The following is a 14,692-nucleotide window of genomic DNA, read 5'->3' as shown; positions in this document are numbered from 1 at the left end:
AAAATGGAGCTGAAAATACTTATATAACACTTCCCTGATTTTAATGAAATATGCTCGTTTACTCCCCTATTAACAAACTCAGAAGTAAGTTGTACAAGTGCAATCTAAAGAAGCACAGACCTGTTGCAGGTAGCATGGAAGTCAGTTGCAATGTAAAATAAAATAATTTTTGTTGTGTTTTTCCTTTGGCTGTGTGATTAAATTATATTTCAGTGTATTTTATAAAGTGTGCGCTTTCAAAGATAGCTGCACTTTCCTCTCCATTGACGAGAGCAATAGTATAGTGGATACAATGTTGAATTGTGACTGGGGAAACCCAGATTCACATCCAGCCTCAGCTAAATAAACAATCTGGGTAACTCTGGTAAAGAGAACAAAACTAACAGGGAATAAAGAGAATAAAACTAACAAACAAATAAATAAATAGAACAAGCAGGAAGAAACACTAATAAGAAGGACAATACATCCATATAATGATTGATCAAGATAGCTAATGGGGAGGTAAGATTTAGAGAACCAAAACACTGTAGTTTAAAAGAATCCTATCCTATTACCTCTGGTCCTTTATCAAAAGAAACATTGTCAAATTGGTACAATTTCACCTGTGCATTAGAGTGCGGAATATACCAGTATTTACATATAAATATTTTTGAAGAAGATATTAAACTAAAGTATTTAAAAATTATTCTGGGGAAAAGATGAAATTGTCCAGTTGTGTGGAGAAAGATGGTGGGATATATGGAGTTACATTGTTTTACATTTGACTGTTTTAAATTTCTTTTTTAGTTATTTAATAAAAGTCTATTGCTTTGAAAAAAACTGTTGGAAGAAGCTAAGGGGCTGAAGTGGTGGAGGATAAAATATTTCTTCGCTTCCGTAACTGCTATAGAATAAGTTTGATTTTCTGTAGAAATCATTACTAAGATATAATCAGATTCAAGAGGAGTTTTTCTCCACCTGTTTTCTAATCATCTTCTGACGTGCTTCACTGCCCTCATCTGAGGTGTATTTCAAGGAGCCTATGGGTTCAGCACAATTTATTTATTTACTGAAATTTGTATGTTTTCCCAATCAAGGGCTCTGAATACCTCATAGTTCCATAAATTCCAAAATCAATTATCAGTAAGAACAATTCTACAATAAAATAGAACATTCTCAGAGGTATAAACCAGACCAGAGGTCTCCAAACTTGGCAATTTTAAGACTTAAAGGCAACTTAAAGCTGTGCTGGCTGAGACATTCTGGGTGTTGTCCGCAAGTCTTAAAGCTGCCAAGTTTGGGGGGCCCTGAACTAGACAGTTAGCAGCCGTAGTGTAGCACTCCCTTGCATAAATCAGTATTGTTAACTACCTTTTGGAAGATTAAAGCAGAGAGGAGGCCAACTTGACATTGGGAGGCAAGCTGTTCCATAAGGCTGGATCAGCCACTTAGTGTTCAGGAATGATCAAATCAACTGCCTAGGACATTTCCTCATTTCACAAAGTAACCTAACCTAGTCTCCAGGCAAGAATCATCAACCACAAATCTACAAAATAATTATCCATTTCAAATGTCTTTTTCAAACCAAATATTACCTTAAACAATTTATTTAAAAAATAGTGAATGTGCACTTGTAAGAGAAATGTCCCTCACAAATTTCCCCTAATTTGTGTAAACCAGAGACTAGCGCACAATCATACAGAAACAGATATTGTTTACTATAGTATGCAAAGCAACCACAACAAACCTAAATATGGGTGGAATCAGTCCTGCATATGGTTGAATATAGGAAATCAAATGTGTAGTGAGGTCAGCAAAGCAGGGTAGTACTATGAAGTAATAAAGACAGTATTTCAAAGACTTCAATATATTTGAAAGAACAGAATATTTCATGAGAATTATTTTTGCTAGGGAGTTACTTTTCTGGATTTATCTTAAAGTGGTCTTGCTTTTTAGATCCTTTGTTCATTTCTTGGGGTCTCCTCCTAGCTCTGTCAATAATCCTTGTCCTTCTCAGTTTTATGACTGAGCAGGTTTATTTTTCTCAACCCCTGGAAATGTAATTTTAGGGAGGGGAATGTGTCCCTAACCAATGGCATTTTTCTACTAAGTTACTATAATAGAATGTAATATGAAAGATACAGGTGATAGAATTACACAATTAAAGTTGAAGTATTTCTTTTATGTTTTATGAAAGTCATGGGATGAAATCATGGACTGTAAAAGTTTGTGCTAGGACCAAAAATGCTACCTGGGTCTGCCTTTTTAAATTAGTATTCTTAAATGTCTTTTGAGAGGTCTATGGAGATTCAGTCATCCAAGTCATGGTTTCTCCAAAGGTGTTTTTTTCAAGAGGCACCTGGACTTTCTTCTAACCCAAAAGCTAAAGAAACTTCTGGAATGAGAAGCTGGACTTTCTGGTTTTTCTCTTAAGACATCTTGCTTCTCATCCAAGAAGCTTCTTTAGCTCTTAGATGAGAAGAAAATGCAGTTGCCTGTTGAAAAAACACCTTTGGGATCTTTTGAGAGGTGTTTATCTAAGATTTTTGAAATGTATGGGAGGATATGTATATTGACTTCAGTGGACAAGGCTCCTGAAATTAGTTATTTTTTTATCCAAAATTGTTATATACTGTCAGGTATGGTAGACCTTCAGTCAAAATCTTTGGTGTTTATTGGACCTGGAAACATAATGTAATATACCTTTCCTCCTGGAATTTTTGGTGGTAGAGATAGCATTTCTTCCTCCATTTTTTTCTCCACAACATAGTATCCTTTGTTTTTGTCTTGTTCATTACTCAGGGTTTCTTGGATAGAAGGGAGCCACATATACATTGGATTAATAATAAAAATATTTTTTAAATGATTCAAGATTGGGCTTTGGAAATTTATAGCTGGCATAAATCTATCATATCTATGAGTCCTGGGGGAATGGGACACTATAAAAATATACTAAATTCTAATTTACACTTAGAAAGGAATTTACATTTATGAAGCAATTTGTACCTGGTGTTAAATAAATATTAATATATTGTATATTAATAAATCAAATCAGCTCCAGTTCTGGAGATCTGTGCATGTACTGAGACAAACAGAATCGTGGGCTGCATGGGAAAATTTAGCTGCAGTGCAAGTCTTTGCTCTTTGTTTTTTATTTTTATGTTTTTATTTTAGTGTTGACATATATTGCTTTTATTTTGGGGTTGTAAACCACCCAGAATTTGGCTCAAGATGGGTGGTCATATAAATGTTTTAAACAAACAAACTTTAAAAGAAGCAGGATGTGATAAGGCAAAACATGAGACTTTCCCTATGCAGTTGATTGAAAAACAGGCAGACAGACCAATTTGTCTTCTGGTATTACTGAAGTGAACCGAGAAGAATGACTTAGGATAATACAGTTCCCTTTCTACTCTATTTTCACATATTTTTGAAGGCTCTTGAAATACATTTGATGGGTGAATATATGTGTATAAAAATTTATCTGTAGAATTTATCAGGACCAAAAATGCTGTGGACTGACTATTTCTCTATGAAGTGAGAGGAAATTCTTGGATAGTCAATTGACCCTGATAGGACAAAGAAGATAATGAGAGCTCACAAAGGGTATATAAAAAAACAAAGAGCAATAAATAGAACAAACCACCACCTAGTTTTCACTGTATTACAACATTGATCTACAGTTCCCTGGGCTGAAAGGTAGCCATTTCATGTGCATCCAAGTGAGTCTCAAAGGAATACTCTCTAATGTAAGATGTATCTTAGGATGCCTAGTCTAGCATCTGTCCCTGAGTTTTAACTCTCAAACCTAGTTTAATGTATGGTTTAATAGCTTCAACTAGCAACTCCTATTACAAATTCCTTTTAATGACAGCCATAATTTGTCTTAAGAATGGTATTCTTTTTCTTTCAACTTCTACTGTCCTGTCTTCAAATGATACAAACTATTATGCAGAGAATGCCTTATAGAAAAGCCCATTATCAATTTTCAACCAATAATAGAAATAAATAACATTATAGTATTTTATTATCTGCCTTTATTTGAAATACAATTTTCAGATATTTGGAAATTGGAGGATTATGGTGCTGCTAGTCAGATATCCATTCTCAGAGGGACATGATAAATTTCATTTTTAAGCAAAGTACAAGCCTTCCAGTTAAATAAAAAAGCTTGTATGTGGCATCATATTATTCTAAATGTTTCAAAACAGAGGACAAATAAAACAAATCCATGATATAGTGATACATGATACAGGAATTGACCCATATTTCTTAAAATATGATGGCATTTTTTTAACCCCATGGCTACCCATGGTGAAATGTAGCAGGCCAATACTTTTTGCTAAAAAAACCACTCCAACCTTCTAAACTTTTCTTTGTCAGGGTGTGGACATTGTAAGAAAATGAAGCCAGAATATGAGCAAGCTGCAGAGATACTCCATGCAGACAGTGATGTAAGCTAATTTCTTTTCCATTTTCAAATGATCCATAATAAGTAACTGAAATAATAAAAATGTTCTTGTTGCAATTATTTCATCTTCCCAAGGGTTTGCAAAAAAGATAGTTTCAAAGTATAATCTCATTGGTAATGCATGAGTTATGCCAAATAATTAGGAAGAACATTGTGTGTTTAAACACAAACAGAAAAAACATGTTATATTCAGCCATTAAACCTTGTATTGTGCATAATATGATAAAGTTCAAATTCTTCATCAAACTGCTTTGTTTTCTCTATTAATTACAAATTGAATGTTTAACGTAAAAAAATTAAGGAAACACTGGCTTGGATTTTTGCTATTTACAGATATGCTAATGAAAACCTTCTCACTTTAAACAATTGTCAAAGGTTTTCATTTGAATGTATGTGTACCTAGAAGATCAATTATGCAGATTAGTCATGCCATAAGTAGGAACAGATCTTCACTTAGGCACTTAATACCTTTTCCTTGTTATCTTAAACATCTACTGTATAATGATTCAAGAGCTTGAAACAGAAAGTGGATAGATTTTGAGATTTCAGTATTTGAGACAGCACCCTTGTGCATTTGTCTATCCAAGCATATATGGAGCTTATTCCACATTTTACATGATGCATTGTTTCTTACTGACTAGGGGTGTCAAACTCAATGTCATCATGGCGTCATCATATGATGTATTGGGACTTTTTTCCCCTTCACTAAACCGAGTGTGGGCATGACCAGCATGTGACACATCCGGCCCATGGGCTGGGAATTTGACAGCCCTGGTTTATTGTATTTTAGTTAATTTTTTATTATGGTTAAACAGAAGTATTTTATTATTTTATAAAGCTTCTCTTGACTTGATCAATTGATTTTGGTGCATCATAAGATCTGTGATAATTTTGCAATTCTGGAAAAGGCAATCAGGAAAGATCTCTTCAAATGGCATTTACGTAAGAGTGTGTTTGTAAAATTACTTTAACCAAAGCACAAGGGCCTATCATTACACAAGTTCTTCAAGCTTGATCACTACTATTAGCTGTGAAGCTATTCATTGGCTTAATGTTTATTTCTTGGTGCTATTTTTCCCACTTCCCTTTACAACATTAGATGAAATACCGTAATTAAACAAATGTTTGGTTAATTGGTTGGACATTTTACAGAAGGATTATCCTTAAACGGATAATGTGTTTGTCATAACAAAACTTGTAAAACTCTCCAGAGTTGAAAGTTTCCAAAGCATTTGTATTGCCTTTCTAAAGTTGTTGTAAATTGTAGATAACTACTCTGTCACCATTTATGCGCATTGTTCACAATTTAGGATATACTGTTACAGGCATTGCTTTATATTGCAGAAACCAGGTGTTTTGGCAGCAGTAGATGCAACTGTCAACAAAGCTGTGGCAGAAAAATTACACATATCAGGATTTCCAACCGTCAAGTTCTTTCAGGATGGAGAAGAGAAATACACCTTGCCTCATCTCCGCACAAAGAGTAAAATTGTGGAATGGCTCTTAAAGTAAGTGATCTCAATAATAAAACATTTGGAAATAATCAAGTTGTTCCAATTCCTACTTTGGAAGGCTGAGACTATAGCATGGGCTTGCATGTTCTTCCATTCTAATTCCTACAGTTGGCACAGATCACAGAGTGTATTGCTCTGAAATTTGAAATCAGTTCTCACTTCAAACCACATTATTGATCTGGTGGTGGTTTGGATGTAAACTATGGATGGTAGAAATAAGCAGGGAAAGAGTAGGGTTTCTCCCCCTTCCGGTGGGACTAGTCTATCAGGGCAACCTAGTCTACCTAATTATGGGATGGAGCATACTGCTTCCATTTTCACTTTCAGCCCCAATCCAGGGACCTTCTCAGGAAGTCGCTTTTGCGACAAACTCTTTTTTTGTGTTAAATTTATGTTTTACTGACAGAATATGTAAGCAGCCCAGGTTTGAATCCCAGAAAGGTATGGCTAGCTGATGAGAGCTAAATAGCTTGAAATAGATCTATACTAGTCTCCCTTTATTTCTTTGTCGGTAAAACATATATTTAAGCAGGGAAGGAATGACCACTCAACTCCAACATGCATTTGTGATGCTCCAGACTCACCTGGAAAATTCATGTGTGAAGCAAATAATTTCATCTGCATATGTTCCCAAATAGACACATGTTAAAAATGCACTTTGTCAGGGATGAGGGATTTGCCAGGAAGGGGAAACTGAAACTATTGACCAGTAAACATAGAAACTACAATATATCCATGAATAGTACTTTTACAAGGTGATGCTACAAGTCTGTGATGTTGTTACCAGAACATCAAGATGCCTGTTTTGTGCATGGCCATACCTCTAAGGCAACTCCTGCACATTATTGCTCATGATATTTTCTCAGAATCGAATATATGACTTCAAAAAAGTTGCCCACCAATGTATTTGATCATAAGAGCCATATTGGATTAATGGGCTATCAACTATTTTGTTTTGAATTAGTTTAAAAAATACTTTGCTAAATAAAAATGGCATCTTTATTCCAAGCCCCTGATTTGTGGAATTGTAGATAAATATTCTGAGCCTGAGGCTCAATATATGTAGAAAGATGCAATTCAAAACTATGGTATTTATTGTAGCATTTTTGTTGCTATTTGGTACTGTAGTAGCATCCTAGTTGAACTTAACTGGTAATTAAAGTTTCTAATCAATCAGGAGGAAATGATAAATTTTAAACAAATGGTAAATTTATGAATTAAAATTGTGCATGTTACACAACAAGAGTATAAAAGTGCCATTTTGTAAGAAGTTACTGTTAATCTCAAAAAGTTTAATTTTTGTCAGATTGACAAAAAGATCCTTTTCTGTGTTTCGGAAACTATTTTGTAGGACTAAAATTATATATATGTTTTTTAATTAATTGTATTTGGCTGTTTTATTAGTTGTGCCTCTTGACAGCCAGTTTAATTAATTTGGCATCACACTAGCTTTATGCAAGAACTTACAGTATAAAACTTCAATGCTAATACCTTGAATGTTCAGCTAGGTTTGGTTTCCATGGAAAACCTGTTTGTCATAAAACAGGTAATCAAATAACTGTTGTTGAATTGCTCCCAGGACTGAGCTATGAATGGGATGGAAAGTTTGATATTTTGAACCATTAACATACTGGTAGTATTCAAATTACATTTGTGTATCAACCTGCTTATATAAATTCATTGTCATCCCCACTGTAACAAAGATAGAAGCCTCAAGAAGAAGATATTGGAATAATAAAAGAAAAGACTAAATCTTTTTTTCAGTAAACTTCCTGGTTATCACTTCCATAAAGTAATAACATTATCATAACTTAACTGAGTTAATGTTTGCTTTTGAAATGGCATTTTAGGCACTGCAATTTCACTTGTTATTATTTATTTAGCATATGATGACACCATGACAGAAGAGAAGTAAATATATATACATAGTCCACGTAATTATAAGTAAAACTTCTATGAGGGTATGGCAGTGGCCTCATAGGTGGATGTCCAATTCCAGGCGATGATCATTTCTGGCGTTGCTAGGGAACCAGAGTATGCTTGTTGTGAGCAATCTTGCACAATATATTTAATAGTTTGCATATCAATGCCACAACTGCAACAAGAGGAATTTTCCATCCCCACTGAGACAGGGCAAGAGGCACTTCATTAATAATTAATAATAGTTAATAATTAATAAAATTAATTATCTGCCAACTTAACATTGTAGTCCACTACTGTTAGGATATCAAGATAAACCAGAGCTCTTCATAACGAGATCTAGCCTCAGCAACTCTCATTTTGATGGATTTGTACCCGAGAGTACTATTAGCCCTATTTTTGAGTTACTTGAAATGACCCTAACTCAAGAATTGGTAACCCAAAGCCAAGACTTTGAGTTTGATTTGTTAGATTAACTGTGGTCAGTCAAAAAAAAAAAAAAGCTTCCAGGCTCTTATGCCCATGTTGGAGGAATGTGAGATGTACAGTTTTTGTCTCCTGGTAATAATTCCTATGTTGCCTTGATATCTGAACTAACTGTGTGCCCTAAAATAGAATATATGATAAAAAATATATTGTGAATGCACCTTTGGAACAAATATATACCATATGCCCCTGCTTATAAAAAAAGGTTGCAATGTTATTTTTTCTCCTCAGTCCTCAGGCACCTCCTCCACCTGAACCAACTTGGGAAGAAAAGCAGACAAGTGTTATCCATCTTGCAGGCGAAGACTTCCGAGAATTTTTGAAAAAAAAGAAGCACACTCTCGTAATGTTTTATGCTCCATGTAAGTGAATGTTGTCCGATAAAATATTGAACATTCATCTACACCAGGGCTGTCAAACTCAGATGCATCATGTGCTGGCCACACCCACTCCCATTTTAGCAAGGAGGGAAAAGTCATGATACATCACATAACCACAACGTGACAACACGAGTTTGACACCCCTGGTCTATACTGAATATCAGCAGAACGAGAAATGGTTTTCTAGTGGTTTTGAATTAGCTAAGCACAGTTCATTTATTTTGTTCAGTCGGAACCACAGATGGGTGGCAGAGCATATCTCTTACATTAGAATATCTTGAGTTACTCTTTCACTTTTTGACAATGCCAGCAGCAAAGGGGCAAAAAGAGCAACATCATGACTTTGGAGAAAGGATGTTTTGCACTGCATTATTAACAACAAAATTAGCACTTGAACCAGTGATGGGATTAATTTTTTTTTACTACTGGTTCTGTGGGTGTGGCTTGGTGGGCATGGCGTGGCTTGCTGGGCATGGCAGGGGAAGGATACTATACAATCTCCATTTCCACCCCACCCCACTAACCTGCTTTCCAGCTCCATTCTCCTGTGCAGGGCAACAAAAGAAGACCCAGCTGATCAGCTGGGACTTGGGAGGCAGAGAATAGATGGGGCGGGGCCAGTCAGAGGTGGTATTTGCCAGTTCTCCAAACTACTCAAAATTTCCACTACCGGTTCTCCAGAACTGGTCAGAACCTGCTGAATACCACCTCTGCTTTGAACTCCATCTTTGGCCAATGTGAATGCTAACCAGTTAACCAAACTAGTATAGATAATGCCCTTGCCACAAATGTCATCACATGGTGGGTTCTGCAGGGTGTCCTGAAGATAATCTCAAAGATCAAGAAGCACTGAATTGAACAATATGGATATACTGAAACTAAAAAGAAAAAAGAACACAATTAAACTAAAATGGAATGTGGGATTGCTTATCAGCATCAGCAATAATAAAAACAATACGCAGCAATAAGCCACAGCCTCATCCTACTTAGACTACCTCCCACAAGCAGCAACCAGATGACTGAAATGGCTTCCCAGAGTGGCTGTCTAAATGCCTGCTGCTTAATTCCAAGTCTCCCTCAGATCACCTCACCCAAGCAAAGCTGATACATAGCAGCAGGAATATGACTGGTAACTAATGAGTGGATTTATTTTTGATATAAGCTGAAGATTAAATGTTTGTTCTCTATAACAAGAAAGGATTCATACTTCAAGAATAGGACTTCTGGTGTATTTTCGAATAGGTGCAACAATGGTTTTGATAGAGAGCCCCACTTAATTTCTGTACTCTTGTGGTGTATAATGCCACCTCCTTGAAATAATGAATAGCTTAATCCTCACTCTAGTAAAAGGTAAATGCTTGTTTAACTTCTATCATTTCATTACTTTCTAAAGGTTAGAATGGGTACTCTACATTCTCACGTTTATGGTTTTCACTCTGATATATCTGAAATAATCATATTAGGGGTCTGTATCTCCTTAATTATAGTTGGACTGTTTTAAGAAAAATACATGTTAATAGTCTTGCCCCATATATAGGGATAGGTTACAATGACTACCAAAAGAGTTGTTATTAGCTGAGCACATTTCTAAATGCATTTGAGATAAAAGATCAGACTTCTGAATCACATTTAGTAGTATCTATACTTTTAATTACAACCACAAAATATTTAAACAAGTTTATTTAATAATGTATTGCATTCAAAAGGCACTGTTTCTTCAGTTTTATTTTAGATGAGTGTATACATGTGTGCTACATCTTTGATATATATAATGCACTCATATACAATAGCTATTTCTTAATCAAACGCTGTAGGGAATCACATCTCTGCTTGCAGTGCGATAATTATAAAGAAAAGCAGAAGTACAAATCATTGTGCATTGAAATTTGCTCTCCTTTTGTACCAATAATGCGCCTTCTGTTAAAATATATTTTTTATCATTTCTTCAATCATGGGAGCTCTTGGAGTGTTTATTCCTACCATTTATTACCAACTTGCTTTGTTTTAGTACAGAAGAACCACTAACATTGCCATGCTACTGTGGTTTAAATAATTTTCTTTCTCAGCTCTGAATCAAGTCCCGCATTAGTGAAGCTTGTTAGCTGAAACTTTCTTAACTGTGTTCACCAGAGACATAGAAACATCTTGTGTGATTCGATTTGTTTGTGGATTGGAACAGTTCAGTTCAACTCAGTACTTTTTAAAGATTGCATTTGGTTAAGGAAAGCATCTTTGCAGACATTATATTATCTGCTACATCTTCATAAATCACTACTGGGAAGCAAGTAAACCTGTAGAAAACTAGTTCGCAAATAGTTTTCTTTCCCTTTCATTTTTCAGATTGCAGAAGTAGTGCCTGCAAACTTCTTTTCTGAGACTTTGCAACCAAATGTTGCTGCATAGAATTCAGGATTTTAACTGATTCATTTTCTCCTCTAACCTTCCCCCAGTAGCTTGAGACTATCCGCTCTTCTAAAGTTGATTGCTGTATTCTATTAGCTGACCGAATTCTTAGATTGCATGATGAATTTTGCTGCTGAGTTTGGAGATGGTGAGTCTGTTTTGATCTGGTTTTGAGAGAGTAGGAGATCAGATACGATACACTGATGTGGATATATTAGAATCTTACGCTCTTTCATTGCTTTCTAGGGACATTTAAAAGTAGCTTCTTGGGATGAACTACTTACTATACCAGCCTATTTATACAATTATTTAGTTCTTGTTTTTTCCTCTCTCTTCTTTTTTCTAGACAACACTCTTAATCACTGAGGGGTGTGTGTGTGTGTGTGTGTGTGTACAGTATATATATGGAACTAGCAGAACACTGCTTAACCAACACATATTTCATATACAAAGGGCAAAGATACAAGCAAATTGAAGGAGCCCCTATGGGATCACCACTGTCACCCGTCATTGCAAACCTGTTCATGGAAGAATTTGAATCCAGAGCCCTAGCTAATGCCACCCACAAACCCAAACTATGGTTAAGATACATCGATGACACATTTGTGATTTGGCCCCATGGAAAAGAAAACCTAAACAATTTCCTAACACACCTAAACAGCACACACACCCCAAAATCAAGTTCACTATGGAAACGGAAACAAACAAACAACTACCATTCCTAGATGTACTAATCTACAAAAAAACAGATGGCACACTAGGACACACCATATACCAGAAGAAAACACACACCAACTGCTACCTCAACGCCCAATCCCACCACCACCCAGCACAGATAAACTCCATGGCCAAAACACTAATCACCAGAACCAAACACCTGGCAGACAAGACACACATAAAGACTGAACTATGCACCCTGACTAAAGTACTGACAGCCAATGGCTTCCACAAAAGCAAAATCACTGGCCTGATCCACAAAAACACACTGAGACATAATGGAGACCTAGAACAGGGGTGGGCAATTAATTTCTGTCAGGGGCCACATGGAAAATCAGATCTGCGTTCGAGGGCCGAACCAATTTTATAAAAGGCCATTATAAAGGGCCCATTATAAAATGCAGCAAATTATATATAAGAATCATTTACCTGTTCAGTGGGAGAAATCCAGTCTGTCTTGGGCTTGAACAAGTGCACTGAAATCTGGCGGAATATCTGAGGTGGCTATGCGAAGGACAGCTGAGAGGTGGTCATCAGTGATAGAGGATCTGTGTCTGGATTTGTTGAACTTCATCACTGAGAATGTCTGTTCACATATGTAGGTAGATCCAAAGAGGACTAGAATTTTCAGAGCATGTCTCCTCATGTGTGGAAAGTTCTCCTCTTTGAGCGATGAGTAAAACTCAAGCAGTGGGACAGACCTAAAGTGCGCTGCCAGAAGTGTGTCAGACTGCAAGTCAATGAGTTCCATCTGAACATCACTGGGTGCATTATCCACATTGCAGCTGAAGGGAGAAGAAACCATGTCCATTTCACTCTCAAGTGTTTTGAAGTCTTGAAAACGCCTTGAAAACTTAGCATGCAGTGCTTCTAACATGGATGAGTATCTGTGGAGGTGATCAGCTGATGGTTTGGCTTCCTTCAGTGTTGGCATGTGAGTAAGAATATTGTTCCCCATTTGGCTTGAGAGAAGCTGCAACTTTCTCATGAAAGCCTTCACTGCGCTGTACATTTCATGCACAAAAAGGCCCTTGCATTGCAGTTTGACATTCAGGTCATTCATCAAAGAAGTCACGTCTACAGCAAAACTAAGGTCTGCCAGCCAGTCTGCATCTGAAAGCTGAGGATGTCATTTCCCTTGTTCTCACAGAACTGCCAGATCTCCTCTCTCAGGTCCCAGAAAACTTTCAGGACTTTTCCCAGGCTCAGCCACCTGACATTTGTGTGGTAGCTGATGTCATGATGTTCAGACTCATTTTCCTCCAATAGTGCAACAAACTGTCTGTGATTCAGTGCTCTTGCTCTGATGAAGTTAACGGTTTTAGTTACAACATCAACAACATGGTTCATGTTTAATACTGACCTACACAACACTTCCTGATGTATGATACAATGCAAAAATGTCAATTTCTGCTCAGGGTTAATTTCGGTAACTTTATCCTGCATTCTCTTCAAAAGTCCAACATTTCTCCCCGTCAGATTTGGACAACCATCTGTTGTCACACCTACAAGTTTGTCCCATTTCAGTCCCAACTTGTCTAAACATGCATTTACTTCCATTAGGAAATCACTCCCTGTTGTTGTCTCTTTCATTGACTGCATGGATGCCAGTTCCTCCGTTATTTTGAAGTCTGCAGTGATCCCACGTAAGAAGATGAGTAGCTGGGCAGTGTCTCGTACATCGCAGCTCTCATCCAGAGCCAGGGTAAAAAAGGAAAATGTAACCGCTCTGTTCTTCAGCTGAAACTCCAAATTTCCTGCAATGTCCTCAACCCTTCTCGTCACAGTACGCCGAGACAGAGGGATGTTCTCAAATGCACCCTTTTTCTCTGGACATATTAGCTCAGCAGAGTCCACCAAACACTCTTTAATAAACTCCGTCAGAAAACGGTTTACTTCGTTTAGCTATTTTATGAGATATGACATAACTTGCTTTGGTAGCTGTATCTCTGGATGTGCTAAGTTTTGAAAAAAGTGTTCATTGAGTTTGCAGCTTGGATAGCAAAATCTCCGACTCCTTTGCTCGCTCTTGGTCAGACAAGTTCCTATATTTATCCTCATGTTAGGTCACATAGTGGTGATTCAGATTATAATCTTTAAACACAGCGACAACTGTACCACAAACTAAGCAAACGGCTTTGCCTTTGACTTCCGTAAATAAATATTTAGCAGTCCATGTCTTGTTGAAAACACAGCATTCAGAATCAACTTTCCTTTTTTTAATGTGAGCCGACATTTTGGGGGGAGCTTAGTGGGTGAAACCCCTCCTAAAGAATATTAACCCCCACAGATCCAATCCCAGGTTCCCAGGTAACCTTCGTGCAAGGGCGCCGCTTGGGAGCGAGAGAGAACGAGCCAGTGAGGAGAAGGAGGAGAGGGAGGCGCGAAGCGAGGCGAGGCGCGCCGGAAAGAGGCGCTTCGTGGCCTACTAATACTGAATCTAAAACTTGATCGAATTCCTCACTTTCTGCTGAGCCCACATAAATGATTTTCCATTCCAAATCTACATTGGAGAAAAAAGACTTTTAAATAAAACGTTCAAAATTTTGGTCTTCCAAACCACCATCTCTTTGAACTTGAAAACAAAAAACCCTAATACTTAGTTTCGATCAAATCAAGCTTGTACCAAATGCTGAAGTCAGTGGCTAAGGGGAAAATTAGTTGGGTGGGGAGGGTAATTGAAGTTTCAATTTCGAATTACAGCAAGCAATTCTCCAACACCATTTCCTCCGCTCGAGGGGGAAGAGAGAAGGCAAGGAAACGAGCTCTTTGCCCGCCAGTTAAGTCTCAGTTTGCAAGGCTTGAACTGACTCGGTGATTTT

General features: G+C 37.0%; 1 protein-coding gene across 2 annotated transcripts in view; it reads left to right on the top strand.

Moving 5' to 3' along the window:
- PDIA5 (protein disulfide isomerase family A member 5) overlaps positions 1–14,692 on the top strand; it is a 251,595-nt gene that overhangs the window by 182,976 nt on the left and 53,927 nt on the right. For both annotated transcript variants that reach the window (XM_087950217.1, XM_087950218.1), the window contains exons 12-14: positions 4,363–4,433; positions 5,795–5,958; positions 8,602–8,732. In XM_087950217.1, the coding sequence (XP_087806343.1) occupies positions 4,363–4,433; positions 5,795–5,958; positions 8,602–8,732 (366 nt within the window). The remainder of the gene's footprint in view (positions 1–4,362; positions 4,434–5,794; positions 5,959–8,601; positions 8,733–14,692) is intronic.

This window comes from Notechis scutatus, chromosome 1 (genome assembly GCF_049901735.1).
Source record: "Notechis scutatus isolate UNSWTSFEM ecotype Mainland chromosome 1, rNotScu1.2, whole genome shotgun sequence".
Classification (NCBI taxonomy): Eukaryota; Metazoa; Chordata; class Lepidosauria; order Squamata; family Elapidae; genus Notechis; species Notechis scutatus.
This window is presented reverse-complemented; position numbering and strand designations above follow the sequence as displayed.